This window comes from Trichechus manatus, unplaced genomic scaffold (assembly GCF_000243295.1).
Source record: "Trichechus manatus latirostris isolate Lorelei unplaced genomic scaffold, TriManLat1.0 scaffold00061, whole genome shotgun sequence".
Lineage (NCBI taxonomy): Eukaryota > Metazoa > Chordata > Mammalia > Sirenia > Trichechidae > Trichechus > Trichechus manatus.
In genome coordinates this window covers 3,525,728-3,549,438 of record NW_004443997.1, presented here as the reverse complement: position 1 = coordinate 3,549,438, position 23,711 = coordinate 3,525,728, and the positions used below count along the sequence as shown (strand labels likewise).

General features: G+C 49.0%; 1 protein-coding gene across 1 annotated transcript in view; it reads left to right on the top strand.

Annotated features, from left to right (window-relative positions):
- UBE3B (ubiquitin protein ligase E3B) overlaps nt 1–22,968 on the top strand; it is a 52,906-nt gene extending 29,938 nt beyond the window's left edge. Inside the window, exons 8-17 of the mRNA XM_023733655.1 lie at nt 1,816–1,935; nt 6,774–6,950; nt 7,081–7,191; nt 9,905–10,042; nt 10,385–10,450; nt 12,447–12,505; nt 14,950–15,132; nt 15,581–15,692; nt 19,589–19,681; nt 20,621–22,968. Of these exons, the coding sequence (XP_023589423.1) occupies nt 1,816–1,935; nt 6,774–6,950; nt 7,081–7,191; nt 9,905–10,042; nt 10,385–10,450; nt 12,447–12,505; nt 14,950–15,132; nt 15,581–15,692; nt 19,589–19,681; nt 20,621–20,812 (1,251 nt within the window). The 3' untranslated portion in view covers nt 20,813–22,968. The remainder of the gene's footprint in view (nt 1–1,815; nt 1,936–6,773; nt 6,951–7,080; nt 7,192–9,904; nt 10,043–10,384; nt 10,451–12,446; nt 12,506–14,949; nt 15,133–15,580; nt 15,693–19,588; nt 19,682–20,620) is intronic.
- The last annotated feature ends 743 nt before the right edge of the window (nt 22,969–23,711 follow it).

The following is a 23,711-nucleotide window of genomic DNA, read 5'->3' as shown; positions in this document are numbered from 1 at the left end:
TCTAATCTATGGAGTAAACTTCAGAGAATTGCGAACAATGCTCGTTTGCCCTCTAAGTCTTCTGTTTTCCAGGTGTAGCATCCTTAGCTTCTCCAAGTATTCCTTGTTGGAAGTAGTTTCCAGCCCTTCATATCCTGGGCCTGTTCCAGTTTGGTGGTGTCTGATTTAAAACATGGCATCTCAACCTGGAACTACGCGTCTGTGGATTCAGCCTTGTTAGGCGTTTGTGACCACAGCATTCCCTATGATGTCTAGTTTAGAATCTCTATTCTGTGTATCTGCCATTCACAAACAATGTGCTGTGACACCCTGGGGTGCCTCGGGATATTTCAGTCTGCAAGGGGAACACAGTGAAATCTGTTGCACACCGTGAGAACTACCAGCTCAAGGGGGTTCAGTCTCATCGTTAGATGGCGCTACAGCCTTTTCGATGATGTTATATATTTGCAAAGCTGGGTTTTCAGGGTTGCAGTGATAAAAATCAGAGCCCTGGTGGCATAGTAGTTAAGAGCCTGGCTGCAAACAAAAAGGTCGGCAGTTCAAGTCCACCAGCTGCTCCTTGGAAACCCTGTGGGCAGTTCTACTTTGTCCTGTAGGGTCGCTATGAGACGGAATCGACTCGACGGCAACAGGTTTGGTTTTTTGGTGATAAAAATCAATTACTGTGTGAAAATCAGCGTGGAACAGGAATGGAAGGTGGTGGCAGCCAGTCTGATTCCAGGGTTTCGGAAGCTGTACAGTGCCCAATACGTACACATATCTATTAGCAGTTATTTGCGGTTATTTAAGAATGAAATAAAAACATAATTTTTTTAATCTTAATTTATGTGTATTGTGTTTTCAGTTTAGCTACGAAGTTCTTAGGACATAAATATTCATGAAGTTGTTAAGACCTAACTACCTAATGAACAGAACCGTTAGGTATTTCCTTTGGCTTCTCCGAGTGTTGAGAATGGAGAGAGAGGATTCTTTTCAAAGTACAATGGAGAAAAATTACTGGAGGGACTGTGGTGTGCTTGAGGGCTCAGGGGGGTCAGGGGAGTCAGATAAAAGGTCAAGAACCTTCATATTGTAGGATCATGTTTTTAATTTTTTTTATTGTACTTTAGGTGAAGGTTTACAGAACAAATAATTTCTCATTAACAGTACACATACTGTTTTATGACATTGGTTAACAACCCCACGACATGTCAACACTGTCCCTTCTTGACCTTGGAGGACATTTTTTTTTTTTTTTGGTGAAAATATACACAGCCGAAGACACACCATTTCAAAAATTTCTACATGTACAATTCAGTGATATTGATTACGTTCTTCCAGTTGTGCTGCTATTCTCACTGTCCTTTTCCAAATTATTCCATCATCTCATTTTTGTAATTTCTGACAGTGAGAAAAATTATCTTTGAAATGTTTCTGGTTTTAACACTCATAATATTGATTTCCTTTAGAGCAGGCGTGTCTACGTATATAAAGCAGCCTCTGTAACTTGTCCTGCCGCCAAGTGTCCGCGGTGGGCTATTGATTGAAAGAGGAGAATGGTTTTCTCCTAGATTGTTCTAGCCGCACTCTAGCCGCAGCCAAGCACTCTTTCTGGAACATTTCTTCCTTGGCACGGATTCAGCAGTATTTCTAATTCTCAAAAGCACTTCTGGGAATGGTCACTGTTCTTACAAGACGCTTGTGACCTGGAGCTCATGTCAGAGTGCCCCTTCTGTTACCTGTCACATGACTTTCATTTCAGTAATTTTGTGAAGTGTTTTGCAGGGAATCATCCGTTGTTGACCCGGTTTCTGATCCCACCTTTGCTCATTTCAGAGAGTTCTCCTGTTCCGAAACATGGTTACCAAGGAGAAGGAGAAGCTGGGACTTGTGGAGACCAGCTCCGCCTCCCCTCACGTCACTCACATTACAATCCGACGGTCCCGGATGTTGGAGGTGAGTGGTGAGGCTGACGGAAGCCTACTACAGAAATATGATCGACTGCCTCTGAACTGTTCTTGTCCCTCCTCGGTCTAACGACACTGAAATCAAGGCTCTGGGAGCAGGAAAGAGGTCATTTGTCCCATTGAGTGCTCTGAATAGCTGCTTGATTAAAGCTGGCCTCAGTGCTAGAGAGCCACAGTGTAGTATTTCTCTTCCTTCACTTCATGAGGATCCCTTGGCTAGAGAATCAAACTCTCCATACCTCTCTGAAACAAAGACAGGAACTACCGAGTACAGTCGATGCACTGATGTTCTCATGTCTGTGCAAATGCCGCTTGTTGCAGGCACTCTGCCCAGACTCCCCCAGTGAACCCATGGGCTGGGGTGTAGGTGTCAAGTTAACTGAGCCATACAGAGAAACACATTTGTCACAGGACGTAGCGTCTGCAGAGCTAGAAGTTCCTTGTAGACCTAAACTTAAAAGATACAAGTGAAGTGGCCCGTATTAGCCAAATCCAATGGCTAGGTTACCGCTGTATGGCAACTTTACGTAAATTAGAAATCGGTGCCCTGTCCTCAGTACACTTTACCTCCACCACAAAAACCAAACCCATTGCCATCACGTCGATTCCATCTCGTAGCGACCCTACAGGACAGAGTAGAACTGCCCCATAGGGTTTCCAAGGAGCAGCTGGTAGATTTGAACTGCCAGTCTTTTTGGTTAGCAACCGAGCTCTTAACCACTGTGTCACCAAACTCCACTTTACCTCCAAGTGTCAGAAAATTGTCCTAATACATTGATTTTGCTGGAACAAGATCCTGATTACGATTTGCTGGAATGTTGTCATAATAAACTTACAAGCCTATGAAGTCTACAGTGTGCATGCCACACCCAACCCTAGGGCTGTATAGTACACAGCCTGCACATCTGCACTGGTCCTGCCAGCAGCACAGTTGCTGACTGAGTCCAAGTCCCCATCCCCAGGAGAGGCTTGGCTTGATTCACTCGCCCATGCTTGTTCTCTAGACCTTTTATCCCACTCCAGCCATAGCTCCTTATTAGCATATTCTGCAGCATAGGACAGTCATGGGATTCCATGACAGCACGTGGCCACATAGCCAGCCACCAGCTAACAGCACCAGGCAGCATCCCTTCCTCCCCACACAGTTTTCATTTCCTCCCACAGTGCATTTGCTCCATGTTTGTGATGATTCTTCCCAGAGAGTTTGTTTTTGTTCCCCTGACCAGGTGTGATTGGCACCAACATCTGCTGGGGAAAGGCAGCTTGTGCTAAACAGCTGATATTTCGGCATTCTTAAAAGTAGGAACTTAAAGTGTCCACGGGGCCCTGCAGGTCTTGAGATAAGTAAAGCTGGTGGAGTGTGTCTCAGTGCAGAGTACTTTGCATGGTAAACAAGTAGAAATCGTCTTCACTTCTATTGCTTTCTCCTCTTTTTCTTGAAACGTAGCCCTCTCAGTCTAGGAAACCCTATATAAGAAAAGCAATCCCACAAGTGAGTTGGTAAATGGTACCGGACACCCTGCCTCAGTGTCGGGGAGCAGTGGGAGGGGTGGGCAACCTGGAGATCTCCAGCCTCCCCTGCTCGACTCTGTCTGATTGTGGCCAGGTGGAGATTTAGGCTTTAAAATACTCTGATTTTTTAAGAGAAGGCCAAAATTCAGGATTTTGTGTGAAACCCGTGGATCTTTTTTGTTGTAAACTAATTAAATTTTATAAGCTACCTGCAAGTCAGATAGCACCTGTCCTCCCACCGAATTCTACCTGTGGGCCACTGGTTTGTAACCTCTGCTTTGACGCAAAGAAGGGAAAGCCCAATGGTGTTATAGAGTCTCCTTTCTCCAGAACTGTCTTCATCGGACCTGGAGACACCTCCCCTGTCTTTAAAAAGTCCCCACTGCCCTACCCCGTAGTCCCACCACCCACTCAGCTGTGGCCAGCACCCACTGGCACAGACTCATGACTCCTGAGAGGTGGCACAGTCCCCTGACTCCCTCCTCAGTGGCATTGCTTCTGGGAAATGCAGACATCCCTGTCACACTGGGCTCTCAGGGACGTCAGAAGAGGGGTGTCAGAGGCTTCAGGCAAAGTCCATCTTCCTCTCTACTTCCCGTGGAGCACGCTTGTCTTGGATTTGATCAGAGTTGGTCACATTGAATTAGGGAGGGGAGAGGGTCGCTTATTCAGTTACACAGTTGTTCTTAATCTGGTGGTTTGGTTAGTAGAACATTAGAGCCCAGTGGCCTTTGCTTGATTTGGACACAAGGAGGCATCAGAAGACTGATATTAGATCCCTTTGCTCTCTGGGCTTTTTTTCTGTTTCCTGTTTTATGGTTTGTGTTGAAGACCATGTTTTGATTAGGCTTCCAGGTATTAGTCGAAAGTCCTGCAGGAAGTCCCCTCCTCCCAGGTACAGGTGACTTTGGACTAGAACTCTGCATTTCAGAATCAGAAGGACCTTAGAGATGCTCTGGGCCAACTCTGTCCTCTTGCCCTGACAAAGGCAGAACTGAGGCCAGAAGGGTTCAAGTCTTGGTCACGGTCACTCGGGTGTCGGCCCCAGAGCTAGGCCTGGAGCCAGGTCTCCCGTCCCTGGGCCAGTGTTCTCTACGTCTGCACTTTGAAAAGTGTTGTAAAGGAGGAATGCCACACTCATGCTTACCTTCCCAAGGGCACGTGATCCTCGCACAACAAGACTCGTTTCCAAAAGGCAGTAGGGTACAACAGGAGATATGTCGACAAGCAGGTGACCCTGTTCTTCCCTCCAACTTTCATAAAAGAAGGTGATGTGGGGCTGATCAAGACTGAGATTCGAATCCAACAAACGTCTCTTAACACCTGCCGTCTACAGGCCATGTACTAAGTGCTTTCACATATACCATTTGATTTAATCTGCGTAACCAGAAACGCGTCTGCTAACATCTTTTACGGTGGTGGTGGTTGTTAGTTGCAGTCAAGTGGATTCCAACTCATGGCGACCCGACATGCAGAGTAAAACTGCTCCATAGGGTTTTCAAGGCTGTGTCCTTTCGGAAGCAGATCACCAAGCCTGTCTTCCAAGGCGCCTCTGGGTGGGTTCGAACCACCAACCTCTCGGCTAGTAGTCGAGCACTCAACCATTTGTGCCACCCAGGGACTTGTGTTAAGGTTGTTGTTATTGTGTGTTATTGAGTCAATGCTGACTCATAGCGACCCTGTTAGGGAAATATAATTGTAAAGCAGAACAGAGTAAGCCCTACGTGCATTCAGGAACATGTTAGAATTCTCCACCTGTCCCCAACCCAGTGCTGAGATAATTGTCTTAAATTTAGGCAGAATGCTTTAACTGCTGTAACAGCTGCAGGGGTCTTCCCTTTTTGCCTTTTTTTCGTCGGACTTTAGGGTATTAAACTTCATGGGCATAAAAAGTGCTTTTCAGGTGTGTGCGCACAAAAGCGTGTTCCTGTTCCTGCAGGTGACTTGGGGGATTTCAAAGGCCATTTTTACCTTGCTCACCAACCCGAGAGCCTGACTCCTGAGTACACTTCTGAGCCACCGTAGGATAGGCCTTTGGGTCACTAGGTGAGCGCGGGGCACACGGGATCAGCGGGAAGGCAGCCAGGGCTCCCCACACCAGGGTTCTCCACACAGGCCCTCCCAGACTGACCTCGTTTGCTTGTGACAAGGTGAGCAGCCTGGCAGACGATTGGGTGCCGTGGAGATAGTCTGTCTAATGTCAGCAAACATGTGACGGTGCTGTGGTGGCTGAGACGGAGAGTGAGGGTGGGGATAGAATACGGAGGGTGATCTGTGACTGGCTCGATGACGGTGTCTGAGGATCTCGGTTTCGCCCTGCTGATGGGTCTGTCTTGTTGGCGGAAGGACGCCTCCCTAGACCCTGTCCTGTTCGGCGCTGCTTTTTATAATCACTACTCTGGAATGAAAACATACGCAGCTTGCGATCAGCCCCCCGATGCCAGAAATACGTTAGACGACAGACACAGGAGCGACAGATGAGAATCAACAGACGCACGAAACAAGATGATCTGACGGGAGAGCCACAAAGCTCTGTCCTAGGTGTTACACGAGTTGCGTTCTGGATAGGAGAGATGAGCGGAAAGGCTGGGTGGTTGCAAGCCAGAGGTGTGCTGGGGCTCCCCCTCCCCACTGCCCTGCCCTCCTCAGGCCCCCATCACTCCTGCACCCCAGTCTCCCTGCTTCCCGCCCCACCCCCACCATCCATCTGCCCTGCCACCAAAGGAAGGTCCTTCTATGACAGAAAGCCAACCATGTCGCTCCCTTCCTTAGACCCTCTATGGCTCCCCATTGCCCTCAGGATAAAATCTGAGTTCTTCAGCGTGACTCACAAGGCCCTTCATGGTCTAGGGAAAGCACCAGAGGTGGAGGTTAGTTTTATTTTTCATTTTATAGCATTTTCCATAAGTTTGATTTTCGTTGGTTTTTTGTTTGTTTGTTTGTTTTTCACCGTGAATGAAAGATACTCATAGCATTAAAATTGAAATCTTACCCCAGTTTCTTCCACCATTTGTCTGATGGCTGAGAGTTTGTCATCACTCATCTCGTCTAATTCCCTATCTTGCTGCTTTGCCTGCTCTTGAGGGCAGCCTCCCCTTGCCAAAGAGCTGTAAAAATGCATCTTTCCTTGTAACAGGCTCTCATTGCAAAGCAGGTGAGCGGTGCTCTCCCTCTGCACCCGAGTGTCCTAACTTCCGCTTTTAGTAATCACACAGGGGACGCTCCACCCAGGGCCACAGGAGCCTTGCAGGGGTGCATCTTGAATGATGCAGAAGGCCTTGGGTTCCTAATGGGCTGCAACTCTGCTCTGGGCAGGACGGCTATGAGCAGCTTCGGCAGCTCTCCCAGCACGCCATGAAGGGCGTGATCCGTGTGAAGTTTGTCAACGACCTGGGGGTGGATGAGGCAGGGATCGACCAGGATGGCGTTTTCAAGGAATTCCTGGAAGAGATCATCAAGAGGGTGTTCGACCCAGCGCTCAATCTCTTCAAGGTACGTAAGGGGCGTGAGAGCGGGGTAGACAGCAGCCACATTTGAAGTGACAGTTGAGAAGTGAAGGGGCTGGGCTTGCTCATTACTGGGCAGTTAACCTCTCTGCCTCTCCCTGCCCTTTGTCTTGCAGACAACCAGTGGGGACGAGAGGCTGTACCCTTCACCCACCTCCTACATCCATGAGAATTACCTGCAGCTTTTTGAGTTTGTGGGGAAGATGCTGGGGAAAGCTGTGTATGAGGTAGGCGCATGAGGGAGCACTGGACTAAAATGTACGGTAAAATGTTGGCAGTGTCATTTATGTGATCAGCCCCAGCCACGTAGAACACCTCATCATTAGGATCCAGCAGGGGAGACAGCATCAGGAACGCAGATTGGCAGGACGCAAATGCGAGGTGCTTTACACACGTCATTTCATGTGATCCTCTCCACAGTCCTGTGATGTGGCTGCCTTTCTTGTGTTTTAAGAACAAGGAAACTGAGGCTTGGAGAAGTCACTGCCCCGAGTCTTATAGCTAGTTAAGCAGGAAAGCTGCATTCAACCCCCGGCCAGCTGAGTTCTGAGTCCGTCCTCTCCTGCCCTGAAGTGTGAGGACCGGTGGGCCAAAGCCAGGTCTACCTCCATGTCAAAACTTGGCCCTGGTTGGAGGAGGGCAGCATTCTGGAGTTTTTTGTAGTTGGTGTAGTTGTTTTTAAATGTTTTCATTTGCATGCTTCACAAGAAGCCAGAGGCACCTGTGAGTTGGCCTGCAGACTAGAACAAGATGGAGCACGAGGCTCACTTCAGCTGGCCAAGACTAGCTAGCTGTATGACTGCGTGCAAGTTGCTTTCTGTCATCAGTAACCAAAACCAAACCTACTGCCGTCGAGTCGATTCTGACTCATAGCGACCCCACAGGGTTTCCAAGGCTGTTATCTTTATGGCAGAAGACTGCCACCCACATGTTTCCCCCACTGAGCTGCTGGTAAGTTTGAACCACTAACCTTTTGGTTAGCAGCTGAGCTCTTTAACCACTGTGCCACTAGGGCTCCTTCATCAGTAAAGTGGGCCTAATAACAGCCACTTTAGTGGGTTGTTGTAGATGGTAAGTGAGGTAATGTGTATAAAACACCTCACACTGTCCTGGCACCTGGTCAGCCTCAGTGATTTGGAGTTGCCATCCTCACTGTTGTGATTAAGAGAAAGGGTGTTCTGAGCTCCGCGCCTCAGTCTTGTGGCGTCGGGTGGTGCGGACTTTTGCAGGTAAGGCCCACACAGCTCATGTTCACTCTCCGTTGAGCCACGCTGCATGACGTGGAACGACTCCCAGGTGACAACCTGACACCCCACTCTTACCCTCCAGGCCACCTCCAGCCCTGCACCTGTTGGGTGGCCCAGGCTCACCTCTCTGCTTCCACATCTGCACAATGGAGACAGTTCCTATCTCACAGGAAATGAACTGAGTAACCTCTGCAAAGGAGCACCTTTCAGATACTCAGTGAATGGCAGTTCTTTTCCCTCCACTACCAGTTGGCACTGAGTCAACTCCAACTCCTGGCGACCCCTTGTGTGTCAGAGTAGAACTGTGCTAGATAGGGTTTTCAGTGGGTGATTTTTCAGAAGTAGATTACCAGGCCTTTCTTCCGAGATACCTCTGGTTGGACTCAAACCTCCAACTTTTTGGTTAACAGCCGAGCACATTAACTGTTTGTACCCCCCAGGAACTCCTTCCCTCCATTGCTAGCTGTGTTGAGACCCAGAAGAGCCTGGGCCCACTGGAAAGCATGGCTTCATGTCTTTTGAGAAAGTCCTCCCCCATTTACTGGCCCCATCTGTCCCTCCCTTCCAACAGTAACAGTGCTGATTAGAGGAATTAGCACCTACTGGGCCCTGTGCAGAGAGTCCCTGGGAGGCACAGACGATTAAACACTTGACTACTAACCGAAAGGCTGGCAGTTTGAACCCACCTAGAGGCATCTCAGAAGAAAGGCCTGGAGATCTTCGAAAAAACCACAGCCTTGAAAACCCTATGGAGCGCGGTTTTACTTTGCACACATGGGGTCACCATAAGTCAGAATTGACTTGACAGCAACTGGGTTTTTGAGGGGTTGGGCCCGTGCGAGGGCTAGCATACATTCACTCATCTGACCCTCTGACGGGCGATCACTGAGTGTGACTGACTCTGCCCCTGAAATCTCTGCAGTCCTTGCACGCTCTCCACCCCCATGGCACTTCCTTGGTGCAGGCTGTTGGCAGCTCTCCCTGCCTTAGGCACTGGCCTCCTGGCTGAATCCTGGCCTCCTGTCTTCCTCCCTCCAGGGCACTCCCCGCCTAAAGTAGGAATCTGCCACTTCCCTGCTTGGAGCCCTCAGGGTAGGATCCAGACTTCAGTGAGTTTTACAAGGCCCCGCCTGACCTGGGCCTTCCTGACTCCCTGGAGCGTGCCTGTGGCCTCGATGTGTCCTGCTCCTGTAGGTCTAGCTTAGGTATCTCTTCCTCCTGGAAGTTTCCCTGGCCTGCATCAGGTGAGAGGCCTCCTCTGCTCCCCTGGCACCTTGCACATGCCTACAGACAGCACCCACCACCCACCATTGCACTGCATTGCTCAGGCCTTGCTTTAACAGCTTCATTGAATCTTCTAACCGAAAAGCTGGGACTGGTCCCGTTTACAGGTGAGAAAGCAGATGTTTGGTCAAGGCCCCACACAGGGTCACCTAGCCCGGCAGTAGTAGGGCTGGGTTTGGTCCCTGAGCTCCAAAACCTGTGCCCTTACCCACTCTGCTGTCATGTCCCCAGGAGGCACTTGATTGTGTTTGTTCAGTGATGGAAAGGGATTGTCCTCCAGGTTGAAAACAAGCCTGGAGCTGACATAGCACTTTCAGGGCCACCTCTGCAGCCTGAGCCGCCCCCCAGTCACGTCACAGAAATGGAGCCTGGATGGTGGAATCGCAAGCAGCTGTCTCTTCCCCCACAGGGAATCGTGGTAGACGTGCCCTTCGCCTCCTTCTTCCTGAGCCAGCTGCTCGGGCACCACCACAGCATCTTCTACAGCTCTGTGGACGAGCTGCCCTCTCTGGACTCAGAGTTCTACAAAAACCTCACTTCCATTAAGGTCAGTGTAGAAGAGGGGCTGGCCAAGCAGAGAGCTGGTGGGAACCCACGTCAGGTGCAGCTTTGCCCTGTCTGTGCACCTGGGACTCAGCCTTCCTGCCCTCTGCTGTCTTGCTGTGGTGAGGGGGTCCTCCCTGTAGCCACTGCAGGCCATGTCCGCCACTGTGTGTTCCCTCTCAGGGCTGCAGACTCAGCCTGTTTCCTCAAGGGGATGGGTGGCCTTTGCCTTTGCTTCAAGCTGTTAACATCGCCAAAGGAGCAGCTTATAGGAGGGGAAGGGTTAAGTTCTTCAAGAATATAGCATTCCTCAGCCTCAACCTTTTCCCCTTCTCTGTTGTATTAGCGCTACGATGGGGACATCGCTGACCTGGGCCTGACACTATCTTATGATGAAGACGTGATGGGTCAGGTAGGTTGGCCTCTGGCTGAGATCTCCTTTTTCTTCCCTCCGTTGGCTTCTTGAGACCTGCTTAGTCTTGGTGGTTTCCCCAGGAGATCCAAAAGCTGAGGATCTGTCTGTCCTCCCTCTCCCCTCACCCATCCTCCTCCTCCCACCTTGCTCCCTCTTTCCTTCGCCTTTGCCTGCTCACCCCTCAGAGAACTTCCTGCAGAGACCCTGCTTTGCTTCTGTCACATCTTGGGGTAATTCCTGATGGAAGCCCTAATTCCCCATTTGTAACATTGCGTCTTGTTACCATGCTTGAGGATTAGGCTGTTACAAATGGAGATTATGACTTAAAGAAGGGAAAGAAGCCACCCGCAAGGTGCCTCTCCCCAAATCTCCTGCCTTTGTCCATGTTCGTCGTCCAGAGGAGAGCAGGGAGCATGGCCGCAGAAGGGCTTCCTCCCAGAGTGCTTCCTCTTGGCTTTTCTCTGAAGTACCCTCGTTCCTTCAGTTGTGTCCCAGTAGGGGGACGTCTGCACGAGCCTGCGTGCACCAGTTCTGAGAAGTTTCGCCACGAGCTTAGTAGTGCAGAGCCAGCTTTTTGATTGCGCCTGTGTCACCTTGGGGTGGCGACTTAGGCTCCCTGAGCCACACTGCCCTCAGCACTTTTACATTGCTTGTCAGACCTGGGTCCTCAACGGAACCAGTGTGACTGAACACTCTGCTTGCAGCTGGGAACGCCGCATGCCCTGTCTTCCTCCTGAGGGGCCATAGAGTAGCAAGGATATGGGGGCTCTGAAAACCTGTGAGAGAAACCCTGGTTTAGTTGTATTTTACCTCAAGGCTCCCCAGCTCCTTTGACCACAGGACTCTTCTTTCAGAGAAAGAAGGAAGGCTCTCTCACAGGGTCGTTCCCTGAATAATGGCACACCATAAGGTGTTCGCTGGAACAGTTTTTGGGAAACAGTGGGCTGGATGCTTCCTAAGGACATTTCCAGCTGGAAGATCCTGTAGTCATCCCAAGATGTGCCAGCCATGGGACGATGAATTGTTTTTCCTTTTTACGTCTTTACAGAGTTACAGTATATTAATAGAACTCGTGTTAAAATTAGCTTCAACATTATGCATCCTTTTATTATTTTTTATTTTGGTTGTAGCTAACATTTGTTGAGCACTTGAGTGCCAGACACTGCTGTGCTGAGGGCTTTGCACACGATCTCTCTCTTTTCTTTTTTGTGGTAAAAATACATATAACAAAACAATTGCCATTTCAACACATCCTTTGATGTTTAGGCCAAACCCACCCACATACTGTTTGCCCACAGAAATGTTCGTGAAGCTGAGGGAAGCAGCTGATTTTATAGAGTGTGTTCAAATAAATCTTCAATCAGATTTTGGGTATTTTTCCAAACATGCTTTTTAAAAAAGGAATTTTTTTTTTTTCCCAACTATCAAAATAATGCAAACTCTAAACAGAAAATTCAGCCATAAGGGCATAAAGGGGAAAATGAAAACCACTTGTAATCCTAGGGCCCAGACAGCGCCGCTGTTAACGCATTGTCTGTGTCCTTCTAGATTTTTCCTCCAGGCATGTATATAATTTTTCCCCCTAAGAAATGATACCATATAATACATACTGTTATATAATCTGCTTTTTCCACCTTTCCCATCATCTTTGTTAATAGCTGCACAGTGTTCCAGTGTATGGATATCCCAGAATTCCTTTACTCATCCTAATGCGCGCTAATAAAGGTTATCATGTTCCCCTACATGATATCCTGCAGCCTTAAGACAGATGTTTGATCAAGGATCATTTGAGAAGAAACCTTTACAGTTGATCACACGAGGTCTACTTGTTGATATTTAAGCCGAGCTTTTTGTGAAAAATGATTGTCCCAAACACATACCATCTGAATTCTGTTGTTACTGTGGACATTTGTGTCGGGCTGTTTCATTTTCGGGAAGCTTTGTTTCCTCATTAGGATTCTCTCCAGTAATTATGTCCCGTCTTCTCCCCCAGCTTGTTTGCCATGAACTGATTCCTGGAGGGAAGACCATTCCTGTTACAAATGAAAATAAGTGAGTATAGCAATCATATTTTTAAGGTCACCATTTGAAAAGACTTCATTCTGGCTCTTGGGGCTTATGTTGAGAATTTATTAAGAAAGATGGAAGTAGAAAGAAGCCCATAAATATCATAATGGAATTTCCTGGTTACAGTTCATAGGCAGAAATTGTATTAAGTTCGATTTGCAAATAAGAATTGACAATTTATTTTTGGCGGTAGTACTTTTAAGGTCAGAGGCACCCAGGCCACCATGTTTTGAGGCATTTCATAATGGCTCTAGATGCAGACATATGGAGCCGGAGCCAGTCAGGCACGCTGTCCTCCACGCAGAGGGCACACAGGCAGAAAGACACCTTGAAGGGGCAGATTATTGTGGGATGATACCATGTGGCCGTTGTATGAAACGCTGTTCTTGGGAAGACACAGTGATGAATTCAGATGCAGCCGACAAGGTACTTAGACATGGGGAATCGAGGAGGTTCTCTGAGGCCCGGCAGCTGTCGTCGCAGATAACAGGCTTTTAGGAACGTATCATAAACGTCACCCTTTTTGGTCTCTAGAATCAAAACCCTTCAATGTACTCTCTACCCGGCCCTCTTCTTACCAAATTAAAACAGCAGAACCCAACATGCGGAGTAGATATTGGCCCTTTTATCTCTCCGGCAGTCTTTCTGCCACCAGGCTCAGTGGAGCATTTGAACTATTAACCTGAGCATCACTCTTTAATGGTAAGTTAGAGCTCAGTTCCACCTGGGCGGTCATTTAGATCAGCCGCACATCCCAGTCCACTGTTCCCAAGCATCACGGTCCTCTCAGGCCTGGTGGCCCAGTCAGCCTGCATTCATGGGAGTTTTAGATTTTAGACTGTCAGAATAATCAGAACAGACTCTGTTCTCATCATGGTTAAAATACAGACTTTGCCCCTTGGCCACAGGGCACTAGTTTGAAAAAACCTAGAAGGGGCAATGAGCTCAGGTTGGGAGGGGGAGAGGGTCTAGGCGCCAGCATCAGAGAGAGCAAGAGTGAATCCTGGTCCTGACCCCTATGCAACCTGTAGCCGCGCTGAGTCTCTTCCCCAGTCTGTAACATGAGGCTCGCCCTGCCTCCACCAGAGGGTTCCCTGTGAGATAGCTCATGTAGAACACTGTCCATGATGTCAGTGGGAGCAGGATTGTCACCATCACCAGATATGTGACATGTCACGGAGCCCACCACAGTGGAAGAGGCCACATTCCCGGCTGGAGGTGATGGTAGGAGTTGGGTGTATAACAGCCAGAGGAAGTGGGCCAGCTCAGGCTGTATTCATGGAGTGAGATTCCTGTTCTGCCTTGAAATCTCTGATGTGGAAGCTCATTTAACAAAGTCTTGTATATTCTTAGAATAAACCCTCAATATGTGGCAAGGGTCTTCATTTCTGTCAACTAACTTAACAGGCTTGGCGACACCAGTTCCCCTCTTTTGGGGTGATACCTGATCTTGCAGTTCTGAGTGTCGAAGGAAAACATCTCTCAGACTCACTTGCTCTTTCGGTAAAATAGACCAGTATTAGTAACCTCCTTCAAAGAGTACATGAAAAGAATAGCAGTGATAGAAATATTCATATGTATGTGCTACAAATTTACTGCTGGATAATAAAAAGAAAAAAATAGGGGTGCTTTCAAAGTCAGTAACTTAGATCTGAGCATTGTGGGAGAAAGCATCTTTACTTGGGCTCTACTAATTTGGAATTTGTGAGAATTGTACCTGGCTGTGCCCGGGTTCTTCACTCACTGAATAAATTGTTTGCTAAGAAATCAGCAGTGTTGGCAAAACTGTTGGAATGGATTTAACCTGTTCAAAAGTATCCTATTATACAATTGTAGAAGATGCCATTGTGTTCATAAAAGCAGACTCCGAAGACCCTCTGCCTGGAACTCAGTTGAACTTATACATAACCCAACTGCGTTTGTTCAGAACATTCTGCAGGTCTGCCTTTTCATAGCTGTAGACTGTTAATCTAGACTAGCAAGGTTTTGATTGAAGTCTCAAACGTTAAACGATTTTTCTCTACGTGAAAGCTGATTGGAGGACTGAACTGTATCTGAATTGGTTTGTGTCCAGAGGGATGAGGTTAAGTAAATGTAAAAGCACTCTTTGTGCCCTCATATCTGGAGAATGTCTCACTTTGATTCTGGGTGCAGTAGGGGTTACCCTGATGTCTGACTCACGGGGTTTGGGGGGCAGTGGCTGAGGGAATGTCCTTGGATGCTTAGCTTAGGACTGGCACACAGTGTGCTGTTCTGGGGCACTGTCATTGTTGTCATCATCATTATTTTGGTGAAATACTCTGGGACTACTATGTGCACTTTTTGTAAGACGGTTCATCTTTTTTTGTAAGAATCATCTTTCAGCTCACTGGTAACAGCCTGCTCTGTCCTGTTCATTTCCATTGTTTTCTCTGCCTCGGTGGCAACAGAATCAGCTACATCCATCTGATGGCGCATTTTCGAATGCACACTCAAATCAAAAACCAGACGGCTGCCCTCATTAGTGGGTTCCGTTCCATTATCAAACCCGAGTGGATCCGAATGTTCTCAACCCCCGAACTGCAGCGCCTCATCTCCGGTGACAACGCGGAGATCGACCTGGAAGATTTAAAGTAAGGGGCAGGCGGGAGTTGTGGGGGAGGGGGCGGTTCTTAGGCCTCCTAGAAAGTAAGTGCTCCCCTCGCTGGGTTCCTTTTGGGCAGTTTTTTTTAGAAGCCCATCTCCTAATGTACTCTTCCTCCCTGCTCCCCAGTTGAATCGCTCTGGAAAAAAAGTTCAGCCACTTGATTGAGAGGTAGAAGCAGGTCTTGAGGACTGCTGGGCTCATGGAATCCGAAGGAAATGTGTGGCTGGCTTCTGCTCCAAACCAGCGGGGCCAGCTCTTGAACTCTCCAGCCATTTAGCTCCCAGAGAGACGGGGTTATTAAAGCATGGGCTTGTGGCTTTAAAGAGAAGGTCGTAGTGTTCCCAGGCCTGCCAGAGTTCATTGTGCCTGCTTGTCTAAACACAGTGCCTGCCCAGTGGCTGTCAGTAAGTGCCTGTTGTCTGGATCATTTGCAGGAAGCATACGGTGTACTACGGTGGTTTTCACGGGAGTCACAGGGTCATCATCTGGCTATGGGATATTCTGGCCTCCGACTTCACGCCCGATGAGAGAGCCATGTTTCTGAAGGTATTTTATTTATTACTTGTGCCTGTGTTCGTGCGTACATAGGTATTCTCATAAACCTAGAGGCCAGTTGAGGTAATAACTTACACTAGAAAAATAAACTCATCAGGAGGGCCTGCCTCCAACATCATCAGCGTATCCTCTCCCCGTAGACAGGCCCCAGGTAGGGCAAGCAGTAACTAGAGAGGAGCTCAAGAAACGAGCCCAAGTCAGGTGATCCCGCCAGCCTGCTACTCCCCCCTCACTGCAGAGACAGGGCCCCTGCGCAGGCGAGCAGGCGCTCACGGGGGGCTCAGCACTACCTCCTTCCCCCTCAGCAGTGCTGGCCTCGCTGACATCTCTCTTTTCTTTCTTTCCTTTTGTTACAGAAGTAAACAATGTTCACTACCTTACAGATAAGCAAAAAATTTAAACAATCTATAATCCTACTGTGAAGAATTTTAAACAATATACATTCCTGTTAACCAAGGACTACCTCTGCATAGGAGCTATGGTGGCGCAGTGGTTAAGAGCTTGGCTGCTAACCAAAAAGGTCGGCAGTTCAAATCCACCGGCCGCTCCTTGGAAACTCTATGGGGCAGCTCTGCTCTGTCCTGTAGAGTGGCTGTGAGTCAAAATCAACTCAGTGGCAATGGGTTTGGTTTTTTGGTTTGGTTACCTCTTTGTAAAACCCAAAAACCCATTGCCATTGAGTCAATTCCGACTTATAGCCGCCCTATAGGACGGAGTAGAACTGCCCCTTGGGGTTTCCAAAGAGCAGCTGGTGGAGTCAAACTGCCAACCTTTTAGTTAGCAGCCAAACTGTTAACCACTGTACCACCAGGGTTCCACCTCTATACCCTTCTGTATTTTTTCTTAAGTGTAGAAACGTGCATTTACAACACAGACATACGTACATGCATACATACATACGATGTCCCAGTAACACACACAGTTAATTAGTCTGATATCAGTGTATATTTTTGCGAGTCAAGTGGCTGACATTAACCACCTCCCCTGTTCTGTTGTCAGTGTTCCAGGTGTGCCACCGTTACCGCCATGTTGTTTTTTTTTTGTACTGACATCAGCAAACTGTTAAGTATTTTATAGAGACGCTAAGTCTGTGTATATGTTATATAGGTGTATTTTTTTGTAAAAATAGAATCATATCATTTTGCCACTTGCTTTTTTATTGAACAGTATATTGTGAACATTTCACCATATTCTGGGGCAAATATAAGTGCCTTGAAATACTTTCCTCTGGACATCTGTGTTTCTTGAACTTGGGTCCCTGTGACCACAGTTGTTGAGGCAACGTGTTCAGTATCACCGCCAGTTGAAATGGCAGCTGGTTTTCTGTGGTCTTTGCCATCCTGAGGCCGGTTCATTCCCATTGAGAGGCCCTCAGTTCAGTCCCTCAGATACGGAAATGCACTAATGGTCTCCGCAGTTCTCCAGAGAGTCCAGGTGGGCAGGCAGACGTGATTCCAGAAGTTGATTCTTGGGAGAATCAGTTCAGTTTTGCTAGCAGTGCGTCTCACAGGCGAAGCAGTCTCTGTCAACCTATGAGACCTCGTACCCTGCCTCTTAGAAACAGAGAAGCCAGTGTCTCACAACCATGCACTCGTCCCTAACAGAGCGGGCATTTGTGTCTTTAGATAGCCGCTCACCAAGCCTGCAGTCCTTGTCCTTGTCCTATGCCTGCTGCTCTCTGGCTACAAACAGGACCCAGAGCGGGTGGAAGAGACTGAACTGTCGGAGAGGAGAGCAGGTGCCTGTGCTTTTTAAAATGTGCTGATGACAGAGTATCCAGGGGCTTCCCACACCTTCCATTCCTCCTCCTGTCCCCGGGTGAAAGCTCCCTCCCCTTTTGACCAGCCCCCACTGTGCCAGGGTGGCAGGTCTGAGCAGCCTCCGTTGAGGCGTCCACAGGCACTCCCATGGGCTACATGTCCCATTTATGCAGCCCCACGCATTCCAGAAGGCTGTGTGCACACCGTCTCCCTCCCAGATGCCACATGCAAAGCAGCTCTGCTCTCCGCTTTGGGGAGGTTGAAGTCCATCAGGCCCCACAGGAAGGTGGGCCCACCTGTGGCTGGGGAGAGGATCCCACCCCTGTGTCCCCACCTCATCAGGCCTCACCTTTCCACAGCACCTGTTCAGTTAGCGTAAGTGCCAGACCGCCCTCACCCGGGCGAACACTCTGTACCTTCCTTCTCCCCTCTCTCTTGGTTTCTTTATACTTTCCTCTTCTCCACATCCAAACGTTCCCCTCATTTTTTAAAAAGTCTCCTATTTATTTTTGAATCAACCCCCCCCACCAAAAAAAAAAACTGTTTATTTTTAAGAAAAAATCTTAAGAGAGCTTTCTAAAGGTGCCAAGTATTTGTGGGTCTTAGTCATTACTTTTTTCCTTTGTTTAGTCACCAGGAGGGGCGGTGTAGAGTAATGGTCAGATCAGGGGCCTGGTTTCCAGTTCTGGCACCACCACTTGCTAGCTCTGTAACTTTGGGCAAGTCATGTCCCTCTGTGTCTGCCTCCTCATCCTTGAAACAGCGCTCAGCATGATCCCAGCTCGTAGCTGTGGAGCGAGGGGGTGAGATTGTGTGTGATAAGCCTTGGGCCCAGTGCAGACACAGCAGTGCTTTCTAAATACCAGCTACTGTTGCTACTGCAGTTACTGTGGAAAATAAAACTTGCCTTAGAATAGTGATCTACCTTGTCAATTCCTTTTAAAAATTTTCTTGACACATGACATACATATATTGGATGGTCTCAGGAATCTCACAACAACCATTTCTAACATCCTTTAAATGGTAATATTTAGTTTGATTCAAACATTCAATTTGCCACTGAATTTTGGATCACAGCTTAGTGTTGTGAGGTAGCAGACTTCTTTGTGCCCTCGAGAAGGGGAGCACTTTTGGTTACTGTCACCGTGAAGAAAGTGGATGGTTTCTTGGTGCTTCCTGTGCAGGTTGGCCACTCGGGTTTCAGGTGAGTCAGATGCCTCTGACCAGGCAGGAGCTAGTACATTTGGGGAGATATCATAGGTGCTGCCGTCTGGAGAAAGCCAGGCACTCCCGGGGGGAGCAGGCGAGTGTGGCCGGCCACCCACAGGCCCCGTGTGGGGTGCCCAGTACCTTGGTCTGCCCCTCAGCCTTACCGGCTCTAAGGTCAGATTTCTGGCAGTTCACCTAGAGCAAATTAGCATGTCAGGGCGGGGCCCCAGGAGCTGAGCTCACACAGGTTACTGTGTAAACCAGCAGGCCAGGCGCTCGGCTGAGCATGCACACGTGTTCTGCCCTGTGTGGCTAATGGGATGCCAAGTGCCGGTTGTCACTGCCTACGGTGCAAGCAGACACAGTCAGTGGTGCAAGCCACACCAGGACTCCACGTGCCCAGCTCAAGGGCCTCAGCTCGGGGGCCTAGCCCTCGCCCCCAGGCCCGCTCAAGTGGGCGCCACCTGCTTCTCCCGCCTCTGTGCTCTTTAACTGCAGGGTCTCTCCCTAAGGGAAGGTGTCAGTCAGCCTATCCGATGCCATTGACTACATTTGAGACCCAGTCCCACTGAGATGAGACTGCAGTCCCGTGAAACCTGCCTCCTAGGGACTTCGCACTGTCCCTGGTTGGAAGTTTGTGTTCCGCTTAGTGTGTCATATGTTTTCTGATAGCCATGAGGTTGATGCCCACAAATGACTGGTCATGTCTGTTGGTGAGGATTTCATGTGTCTTAGCCCCAGGAACAGCACGCGGAAGAGAGATGGGGGATCTATCCCGGTTAAAGGGCTGGGTGCACCTCTCTGTCAGCCAGTGGTGAGTGGGTGAGAGAGCCACAGAGCATGGCAGAGCTGTCAGGTGCCTGTTCCAGAAGGAGCGAGAGCCTGCTCTGTCCCCGCTGACCCTGCCTTGTGTTGCAGTTTGTGACCAGCTGCTCCAGGCCCCCGCTGCTGGGATTCGCCTACCTCAAGCCTCCTTTCTCCATCCGCTGTGTTGAAGTGTCAGATGACCAGGTACCACTGCTGGGGAAAGAGTTGGCCTCGCGGGCAGTGTTCCTTGTCTCCCTTCCTGGTTCTTGTCTGTGGTGCCCACCATGTCAGGTCTTCACCCAGTCTGCGTCTCAGTAGGGAAGGGCAGGAGAGCAGGCCACCTGGCACAGGGTCCCACAGACTTGGGCTGCTCAGGGGCACTGGCTGTCTCTGTTGGAGCACCCCTTTTCTTTATCTCCTCAGGGAAGAGCCCCTAGGGGACGTTTCGGTAGCCACTAGTCTGTCCAGGGCTCCAAATCTGAGAGGGAAACAACACGGGATTAGGGGTCAGATAGATGCAGGCGAGCATGCCACCTCCTCTGCCCACTGGTGTGTGTACCTGGGCAAGCACTGCACCCTGGGAAAGTCTAGGTCCTCATCTGTAAATGGGGAGTGGATGGCTTAGGGCCTGTTGCACTCTGTGTGTTGCGAGCCTGACCCAGAATGGGTCTCAATAAGTAGTAGCCATTGTTATTATGTGTCCTGTCCTCCCAAGAAAACACAGTGCCCTCTGGGTGCAGCTGCTTTCACAGTGTCGCTGTCTGGACTCCTGGTCCCTCCTTATTGTGACATGAGACAGTTCTGGCTGCCCTGAGAACTGTTTGAGTACATAACGTATTTTTACACTGTTCTGGCTCTTTGAAGATTAGTTAAACAGTAATTAGCTATTTATATTTAGCAGAAGACCCCTCTGAGAACTTACTTAATACAGGATTCCCGTGCAGGGACCCAAAGATGGAAGTGCCCAGGAAGGCCTGGCAGGGAGAGATCGGGGTGCTTCTCTGCACGTGCCTTTTAAGGCCACTTGTCATCAGTTTGGGGGCTGACCTTGGGCCACATGCAGCGCACGCACTCCAGGCCTCAGCCAGGGGCTGGCCAGGCTGCCTCCCAGGCCCCAACCCCAGATGTGCTGTATGCTTTCAGGACACCGGGGACACCCTGGGCAGTGTCCTGCGAGGCTTCTTCACCATCCGCAAGCGGGAGCCGGGCGGCCGCCTGCCCACCTCCTCTACGTGCTTCAACCTGCTCAAGCTGCCCAACTACAGCAAGAAAAGCGTCCTGCGGGAGAAGCTGCGCTACGCCATCAGCATGAACACGGGCTTCGAGCTCTCCTAGCTCCGGCCCGGCCTGCTGCCCTCGCAGACCAGGGCTCGCTGGAGCACAGTGACGTGCTTGGCGACATGGGCCCCCCAGCCCTCTCTATAGCCATGAGACTCCTCTGTGGCCTCGAGAACTTTAGACAGCATGACGACTGGACACAGCACTCTCCAGGCGATACTAATGGGAAGTGAGTGTTGGAAATAAACCTCCAGATTCTGCCCACATTGGTACTTTTTTCCCGACTTCCCAGGGGCCTGGAGCCCCAGGCCTCTTGATGCAGAGGGGCTTCTCTTTTTGATAGTTTGGGCTTTTGGTGGGTGTTTTTCTTTCCTAACCTTGGTGAGTGAGCTGTGCACGAACAAGTTCCAGGACCCCCAAGGGTCTAGAGCAGTTTTCATGACTTGGGCCTGAGTGCACAAAGCCTGCTACGCAGAAGATGCTCCTTCCATTTCCAAAAACTCTTTACTCAGGTAAGGCCTTGCCAAGACTCTATGCACCCGACAAAGTCTCTGCCTCCATCCCGTCTACAGCAGCCTCTTTCCTGACAACCAGGCCCACCTGCTCCAAGAGACGAGGCAAAGGGGCCTGCTGGCGAGGCGGCAGAGCCCAGGAAGTTCAGGGCATTGCTCCCCCTTGACTCCACAGTTCCACATGGCGCAGTCCTTCCCCATTCTGCTACTCTGCCTCAGATGCTCAGCAGGCTGAGCTGCCAGCCAGGTGTCTCCACTGGCTTTGTTCCCCTTCTTAGGTGTTCACTGGATTTGGGAGGAAAAAACCATTGTCTCTTAGGAGCAGCTCCCATTTCTAAAATGTGCTGTCACCCAAAATCTGCTGGCTCCCAAGGGGAACCAGTGTTGCCCCGCTTGTTAGCTAATGAGGAAACATATGCTAACCTGAGGTACTATAGTACTATAGCCTGTTGGCAGTGGCTTTACCCCCTAAATTGTACAATCCTGGGAGACTCGGGTCTATGGCCCCATCTTCCTCAGCACAGGGAAACCCAGAGTCCTTTGCACTGACATAGACCCATGAGGCTGAGGAAACTCACACACCCTCTGGGTTGGTTTTCTTTTTTCACTTCATTTTCTCTTCCAACCCATTGTTCCTTTGCCCTCATTTGCCCCCTCTATCACCAGAACTTTATCCTACATGCAGGGAATTGTGGTAAAGGACCCTGTTCTGTGATCTGTGTTGATACCCTCTCCCACCTGATCGTGCTCCTTTTGCAACCCCCATACCCCCTCCACCAAGACTGAAGCCAGATTAGAAGTCAGGAGTACCTGGTCCAGTGGTCTCCCCCTCTGTTGCTTGGTGAAGCCGACTTAGGTTTGCAGCTTTCTTCAGAGCAGCAAAACACCTTCCAGCGCCTTCTAGCAAGAACCTTCAAGACAAGCAAGACCTGTCTCCACGGCCTTCTTCAGAGTGTCAGCTGGATCCTGGTGTTCTGCTGGGCCCGAGCCTGGGTGCTAGAGCCCCTGGACTCTGGGAAACAAAGAGTATGCGTCTTACTTCAATGGAAGAGGGCAAGAAATTTGAAGACAGCACCTTTTTATTATTATTATTTAAGATTAGTTAGTTAACTTCTGATCTGTGGACTTGCCACTTTCTTGAAACGCTCAATTACTTTGAAGATTTCTTCTGAATGTGTCTGTGAACTAGCAGGTTTATACGTATGTGCCTGGGGCCTAAGTAATTGTCAGCCTGCAGAAAAAAAGTTGACCCCATCTGAACTTTATTACCTGAGCATCGGAGCCAGCTGGGGACTGGAGAGAGAGTGGTTTATAAGCACCAGTGTCAGCTTTTTTTTTTTTTTTTGGTGAGGAGAGGTAGTTTGTCATTTCATTTGAATTGTTGGTCATTTGGAAATATTGCACTATCTAAAAACACTGATCTGTACTTCTGTAGCTGATGTTCAAATCGTGATTATTATGTATTTGACACCTTGACAACTCTAAAAAGTTGTAGTTTTTTTGTTTTGTTTTGTTTTCATAGATAACTTATGGATTAAGACAGAACTAAAGGCTTTATTAAATTTGTACTTAAGCACATGATGGCTGTGTTCTGCTTTTTATGCCAAGAAGGAGCATTTTCCAGCCACGTGCCTGGCTGGCTCAAGACCGGGCCTGCGGTGATTAAAGAGCATATAGGCTCCCCACAGTGAAAAACACATACAAAGGAGAATGTAACAGACAACCGTGGTCTCCCTAAGAGGTCTCTGGATGGTACGGTTTATGCTTGGCTGGTAATCAAAAGGTTGGCAGTTGGAACCCACTCAGTGGCACCATGGAAGAAAAGGCCTGGTGATCTGCTTCCATGAAGATTACAGCCAAGAAAAGCCTATGGAGCTGTTCTACTCTGTAACAAATGAGCTCGCCATGAGTCAGAATTGACTCGATGTCACAAGACAACAAACATAGTCTCCCTGAGTTTATATCCATTGACAATTTGTCATATTTGCTTCCAATGTTGTTTTAAGAAATAACACATTTCAGGTAAAGCTGAAATCGGCGTTAAGCACCATCCTGGTCCCAGTCCCTTCACTCATGTCCCAGGGGCAGCAGCAGCCTGCACTTGATGTGTACAGAGAAGCCTGTGAGACCCAGAACTTGACGGGACTACCATGCTTTTTGGGTCTCGCAAGTTTTCTGCCTTCGGCAGGGTGCAGTCTTACCACTTTTCTGTCGCTCTCTCTTAGTGGAAAATACTTGAGTTTTCCTTCTCTGACAGGTTTCTACCTTACACGGATTCCGGCTTTCTCGGTTGTACTCTATCTTTTACAAGTTAATTTACAAAAGTGATAGATGTTTATTGAAAAGAGTCTAGATAACTCAGAAGAGGATGAAATAAACGTTGACAGCTGCATCTGAGTATATTTGGCTTTTCTCACTGACTGAGGTGTGGTCTTGCTCCCCCC